We start from the raw sequence: 6,944 nt of genomic DNA, 5'->3' as shown, positions 1-6,944 counted from the left end.
GGGGGGCATCAATTAGATCTTGTAGAACAGATGTGCTAACCGTCTTTAAATATAAAAACTTTCTTACCTGAGCTCCCATTTCTTGTAGCTGAGGAAAAAATGATCTAGAATAGTTTGCCCTTTTGTCAGATGACCACACATCCACATAGGCAACAACATCTGTAAATAAAACGAGCAATTTTATAGACGAATAGTAAAATGATCCGCATTTATATCAAATTCAGAACACAACTATTATATGTTACCTTTAAGAACAGTAGAATTATTGCACGCAGTCATCGCCGACTTGCTGAAATGGGATAGATTGTATTTAATTAACTTGTTGAGAAATGACTTAATGTATCACCTACTTATAAGGCTAACGTACACTAGACGAATTTAAGTAAAACGTAATAACACAGAAAAATTAGAATGCTTGTTGATACACGATTGTAAAAGTCTGTCTTTCCTTTAATAAACGACATTTCAAGGCTAATTTGGTATTAGCTAACACAGGATTCCCGTTAGCATCTTCCCTGGTCTGGGGAACGCTTTTTGATAATATGCTAACATGACATTAAGCAATGACGAGGAGGAAAAAAAAAGGTGCAAAGTCGATTTTCTTGTAAATGACATGTACTCACTTAATGTAAAAGTTCTAAATCACATCTTCAGCGTTGACACCATGTACAGTTGGCGCGGGCCGTTTGTGTGAGCAGTGCATCATGGGAGTGAAACCCCTCATTGGCTGATAGAACAGAACGTCACTTCCTGTGCTTGCCATGCCACCGCACACAAGCCCCATGCATTAGCCCTGTCTTTTACAAATATTACTCAATTTTAGAGCTTATTCGTTTAAAAAATATATTAATCTAAAATAAATACAGAAAAATGTCTTAAAATGTAACCATTTATGAACAAATGTTACAATTATAACAAAGCTGTTACATGGATGGCCTTAAAAATATGTTGTTGTTTTTTTTAATCAAGTTACACTTTTCCATCTTTTTATACCTATTTCAGCTGTTAAAATGTTTATATTAGTTCTCATATTTTACAGAGGTAATGCTATTTTTGGTCATCCTAATTTAGACATTACATCCAAAAAATGTCCCACTGTAGACGAATCAATTGGTTCAAGAATATAGGGTTGCCGTGTTAATGAGGTTGTTTTATGTTAGCTGGATGCATAAACTAGAATGCCTGTGCTTTGTGTGTGTGTGTGTGACTCATGAGAAGAGTAGAATTAGTCTATATAATCAAGAGTAGGATAGTTGCTTTTTTCCTCTTTTGTTTGCATTTATGCTTGATAAAGTAGGCCTAAATTGTCAGTGCATTTAATAAATAATTAAATTAAAGTGTAACAAATATTGTAGAACGAAATTAGTCTTAACATATTCACAAAGTTACAGATTTTTAAATCTTAAGGTGGTAAGACCAGTTTAGCTTTTGTTCAGGGCAATTTTGCTCTTTTAGGCTTTCAAAACTGATTAAATTTCAAAAGTTAATAAAAAACAAGTTAGACAAAACAAATTATTTACTTCATCAAAACATCATTACAGGCAGACATGCCAAAACACATGGGAAATATTAGTTAGATTGAGTTACATATTAGATGCATTTGATTTAAGAATGTGAATTTCAAAACAAACTGCACAGTTAAAAATCCACATGTTATAAATAACAAATAGCTGAATTCCCTGAATGACTATTCCAATTCTGTAGTACTCCAGGTGTTTTTTTTTTTTATTAATCCCATTAAACACAAGAAAAGCTTTCTTATTTTTAATGTAGATGTATACATAATTTTTTTTTGCAAGAAACTAAACAAAAGTAGTCACTTTAAATAAAAATATATATGTTTTTTTAAAATCACCTCTGATTTTACAGGCTCTACTGCAGGTTTTCACAAAAGTTATAAGAGAGAACCAATAAAAACAAATGACAGCTAATTAACACAATCAATACACTAATGTGTACACGTTTCAATGCTCCTTTTTTCATTAACAATCATTATTTAGTATAAAAAAAAGTCACTGTGCCAATGTTGTGTCATTAAAAGAGGGCCAGCGTGAAGCAATTTACATTAGATATACATTAAATACAGTTGTTAGCTCAAAACATACATTACACAGACTAAATGAGCAAAGCAAACCCTGAAACTGTACATTTTATCTGTTTTTCAGCTGTTGCATGCTGTTTGATCAGATCAGACAGAGTTGTTCTTACACGGAAGAGGCACCGAGATGTGGGACACTTCCACGTTCCCTGTGGACATGGGGAACTGCTCACACTCTCCTCCTTGGTGAAAGCAGCAACAGTGTAGAAGCACTTCCCTCACTTCTTGTCTGAAGTTGGAGTTGAGGAAGCCGTAGATGATGGGGTTGATGCAGGTGGAGGACATGGCCAGCAGATGGCAGAGGGAGAACAGGAGGTTGTGGTGACAGACAGGCAGAGCCTCCTGGTTCCAGTCTGCCACCACATTAAAGATGGTGAGTGGAAGCCAGCAGAGTGCAAAGGCTGTTATGAGGGCAGCCAGCATGATGTTGATTCTGCGGCTGTGGGTGATGCGCTGGTTCTCTGGAGTCCTGGCTCGGTCCAGCATTTCCTTGCGGTGGCGAAGGCGTACAAAAACTCGAACGTAGCAGAGCAGGACCAGCAAAAGTGGACCACAGTACTGAAACAGCAGAAGCCAAGTGGTGTATGCCACCCTTTGCTCCTGGGATGGCCAGTGCTCCACACAAGCCTCCATGTGTGGGGAGGTTGGGACAAAAGCAAAAAGTGAGCGATACAAATGAAGAGGCACAGAGGCGTTTTTGTAAGAGACAGGGTGGGAAATGTTGACATATGTCTGAGAAAATTGATGATGGGTTGGCAGAATTACATTGGTGTAAGGCTCATTTGTGAGCAGCTGAAATACTAAGAAGGGTGTGGAGGTAAAGCAAGCCAAAATCCAAATGATTATTACTGCCATGTAGGCCTGAAAAAGGCTTGGTTTCCATCCAGAGGGGTTAATAATGAGCTGATGCCTTTCTAAAGCAATAAAAACTAAGGACAGAACTGATACCGTCACAGACACACACTGGATAAATGGCACCAGTCGGCACAACAACGATCCAAACACCCAGTGGTCCATAAGTGTGTAAATGACAGTGAATGGAAGGCAGAACACACACACCAGAATGTCAGAGAATGACAGATTGCAGATGAAAATGCTGGTGACATTGACTTTTTCTCTGCGGTGAGTGATGATGCAAATGAGACCGATATTTCCCACCAGCCCCAGCACCATTGTAGCACTGTACAATGAAACCAAACATGCAGTGAGGACAGGTGACATGTGGCACTGTTCCTCATGGCCAAGTAGAGGCAGGTCCGAGCCGAGCTGGGTCTTGTTTACCGGCCATTCTTGTGCAGTCTCAGAAATGGAAGCGTCCTTCTCCCATGTTAGAGGATGAGGATGGATGGAGCCGTTGAAGAGCAGAGCTGACATTAATAAAGTAGACTGGTTCCCATTGACTCGCAGTGACATTTCATCAGCACCTTGGTTTTTCCTCAGATCTAAACTTCTGTGCAGCTCTCAGAAAATTGCATCTGAGTCAAAAGGAGCAAAATCAGAGAAAGACAAAAAGAAAGAAACGATTATTTCCTTTAAAACTTAGATCAATTTCTCTGACAGATAATTGGACCGTAGGAGTGATTATGTTGCGTGAGAAATAAAGAATGAATCAGATGAACCACATTCTGGCACGGCAGGTGGAAAAATTCTGTTTTATGATGGAAATAAAGTGAGACATGCTGCAAAGCCCTGACTAATAGATCAATGTGAAATATTGGAGACACTTCTGCCACCAGATGATTCTGCCTAAAAACTGCAGTAAGCCCATTTTTAATAGCCCTATTCCAGCAGACTCCCGTCTACAAATCCAAGGTTGCAGCACTTTAGCGAGGTACACCAAACAGTTTTCATTAGCGTCTAAAACAAATGCATTCAGACTCACAGGTGAGTTGTACATTAACTGGTTTTGCAGCAGCTGAACACACTAGTTTTGCATTTAAAATGCTGAATAAATTAAGTCCTAAAACACCTGCTGTCAAGCTGCCAGTGAGCGAACAGCTGGGTTGCTTGAAATAACCAGAGACACAAAACAAGGACCTGAAATCACAAATATGATTTGAATAAGTAAGGTTAGGCTGAAAATCTGCAATGCTTGGAAATATAGAATAAACTAAATCTAGTTAATGAAATGTTTTTCAAGCTTAAATAAAATAAATGTGCAAAAATGACAAAAAAAAGTAAAATGATCAAACACTGTACCTATACAAATCTAAAATGTATTGACATAAAACATAAAAGGTCATCAAAATGAATTGTAATTTTTAATTTTTCTGAAGTTATTTGAATTTTTCATTACATATTTGCACATTTTAACTCATATTTATGGGTGTTTTTTATGAGATGATTCTCAAAATGTAGATTATAAACATTTCTTTTAGTAGTCATAATAACAATGAATGCATCATTCCAAAAAGAGAAAATAGATGGATTTACACATCATGAAAAGGAAAAATTATGAACATTCTCTGAAATGACACGTTTGATTGTGTGCACATCACTTTTTTGTTACTCTAATTGCCCTTTGAGAAATAACAATTGTCAGCAGAGACACGAATCCTGCATGAGACATTTAGGATGAAGACAATGGTTAGTTGACAGTGAAATTGAATGAGCATTTACTGCGGTAAAGACTTTTACATTTCCCCGTGCTCCAAAAGTGGCGCTGTGAGTCAAGGGGTGGATATTGTTAGAATCCTAAAAATGGACGACTTCCCCTGAAACCTCAGCCATGTGCTGTGAAAGCCAGCCTCATAAACAAAACGAAGCTGTCACTTTCTATTAGCAGCACGCTCGCCTATTCATCAGTCACTTCGCTCTGCATCATTACTAACCTACTCCGCCAGTGTGTTGTTGAGGGAGCTGGGGGCAGACTGGCTCAGCACTGATCATCCTCAGTTTGGAAGAGAAAAGGCAAGTGTAATGTCACCAGCAACCAGATGTGAAGACCGGCTCGTATCGTGAGAAACCAGAAAAACCAACACACAAAAGAAAAAGAACAACCTTCCTTAACATGCTTTATTACAGCAATAAGAAAGCGCAGGATGCGCATCCAGCAAGCTTTATCATTGTGATGGCACACTGACCTGGCTCCATTTGTTCGATTGTATTCTTCTCTTTCTCAGCATCTTTTCCATCTCTCACAAAATAGTACTGAACCAATGGAAAGATGTAGTTTTTCTGAGATCAACGTTAGCTGGGTCTCTTTTTCCTTTGAAATCTTTTCTTGATTTTCCATTTTATTCTAGATTTTCCTAACTATTTGAAATAAACTCTGCTGTGAGCCTTTATTGATAACCTTCTGACTCCCTCTACCTTTTTTTCTCATTTTCATCACAAAATGTGACATTTACTGATTTTCATGATCTCACTGACATTTTGTCACCCTGCAGCATTTCACATATTCTTCATCATCTGTCCTTTAAGAATAAAAAAAAGATTTTTTTGGAACTTCTGGTGCATTCATAAATTGCATTAATTTTTAAAGAGTTGTAAGATTGATTGGATTGCCAAAAGAAACGGCAATGATAAATGTGTTTACAGAAAACATGTATAAATTATACAAAGTTTTTCAAATTTGCTTGTTTTTCAGGATATGAAACAAACCACACTGCCTGCATTTAATTAACATTTAGGTTTAACATCAATGTTTTAAAAAATACCAGTTTGATGAAAATTGTTATGGGGTCTCTAAGATATTTAGATATTTTTGAGCATGAGTAATGCAAAACAACCAAAATACTAGTAATAATAGATGCCGGCTTTCTTAAATACACATAAAATACACATGCTTTGTAGCATCAAACATACATTTTTGATGAATAAATATCTGGTTCTTCATGCATAATATGCAGCTTTCAAAATTCTTAAATTAAGATTTCCTAAATAGTTTTTTTTCATTTTTGATTTAATAATAAAGCCTACTATTTGGCAGACATACAATGTCAATAGATGTGTTTTTTTTTGTTAAAAAAAATACAATAAAAAGATCACCCTCTCCTTGCCTTCTGCCAGGGAAATTTCAGTGTTTGCTGCAGCAAACACTTTTCACTGTGTTGAATCCCACAAGACTGGAGCCTCATTGTTTTCTGCTGGGGCTGTCAAGGATTGCAGGTGATCTCTCTTGAGATGCTATATCTCCATACGCACTGGTGTAAGATTTATTCTTATTTTTTTTTTCAAATGTGCATGTTATGAAACCTTAAATCAAATCATACAAATATTCCTTCTGTTTTGTTGTTTGTTACACCTTTGCTGCTGCGAAGAAAGAGGAAATTGCAAACATTTCTGTATCATTAAAAATATATGCATAAATTATCTATTAAAAAAAGAATCTGTACTTTTTAAGTACTAAGCTAAGGGGAAAAGTAAACAAAACAAACCAATTAAGCGTGCATTTGACAATCAAATATTACAAACAAACCCCAAATTTCCTAAAAAAAAAACACAAGTATTTTTAAAATCTTTATGTGAAATTATATAAATGTTCAAAAAGCACTTACGAGCTCAGATGTCTAGAAAAGTGGATTCTATGATGCCAAGATGACAGGAGAAGATGCTCTGAAAAGCTCTGATTCCTCGGGGATGAGAGTTGAAGAAGGAGCTGCACATGATATAAAGCAGAGCATTTTTGTCACAGACGGCAGCGAGAAGAGCTCAGCTATAATTGAGCTGTTAGAGCCTTTTTGGTTCCCCAGAGTCTCCGAGCACAAAGCTCTGCTGTCACACTGTGGTGGAGTTGTTCAACTGCATCCTGCTGCAAGTTGCACCTTCCAATCACAAAATATGAAGAGACAGAAAAGTGCTGTGACAGGTGTAAACTTTATTATGAAGAAGAGAGTATTATGAT

General features: G+C 36.9%; 2 protein-coding genes across 4 annotated transcripts in view; both read right to left on the bottom strand.

The window, feature by feature from the left end:
- mcph1 (microcephalin 1) overlaps window positions 1–754 on the bottom strand; it is a 25,707-nt gene extending 24,953 nt beyond the window's left edge. For all 3 annotated transcript variants that reach the window (XR_002921989.2, XM_024297618.2, XM_024297619.2), the window contains exons 1-3: window positions 624–754; window positions 246–289; window positions 68–159 (exon numbers count right to left, since the gene is read on the bottom strand). Coding sequence is in view for 2 of the 3 variants with exons in the window: in XM_024297618.2 (XP_024153386.1) it covers window positions 68–159; window positions 246–279 (126 nt within the window). In the remaining variant the exon portion in view is untranslated. The remainder of the gene's footprint in view (window positions 1–67; window positions 160–245; window positions 290–623) is intronic.
- Window positions 755–1,132: 378 nt separating this feature from the next.
- Window positions 1,133–6,830, bottom strand: LOC112162046 (neuropeptide Y receptor type 1). The gene is made up of 2 exons (XM_024297684.2): window positions 6,598–6,830; window positions 1,133–3,573 (listed from the first exon to the last, which is right to left on the bottom strand). The coding sequence occupies exon 2, from the start codon at window positions 3,509–3,511 to the stop codon at window positions 2,189–2,191; it is 1,323 nt and encodes a 440-aa protein (XP_024153452.1). The 5' UTR covers window positions 3,512–3,573; window positions 6,598–6,830; the 3' UTR covers window positions 1,133–2,188.
- Between the last annotated feature and the right edge of the window lie 114 nt (window positions 6,831–6,944).

The sequence above is a fragment of the Oryzias melastigma genome, linkage group LG15 (assembly GCF_002922805.2).
Source record: "Oryzias melastigma strain HK-1 linkage group LG15, ASM292280v2, whole genome shotgun sequence".
In the NCBI taxonomy this organism is placed as follows: Eukaryota; Metazoa; Chordata; class Actinopteri; order Beloniformes; family Adrianichthyidae; genus Oryzias; species Oryzias melastigma.
Note: the sequence above shows the minus strand (reverse complement) of the source record. Positions and strands in the feature narration are given on the sequence as shown.

Bases quoted from the DNA above. Each gene is read 5' to 3' on its own strand.
- LOC112162046 (XM_024297684.2), bottom strand. From the start codon at position 3,511: ATGTCACTGCGAGTCAATGGGAACCAGTCTACTTTATTAATGTCAGCT.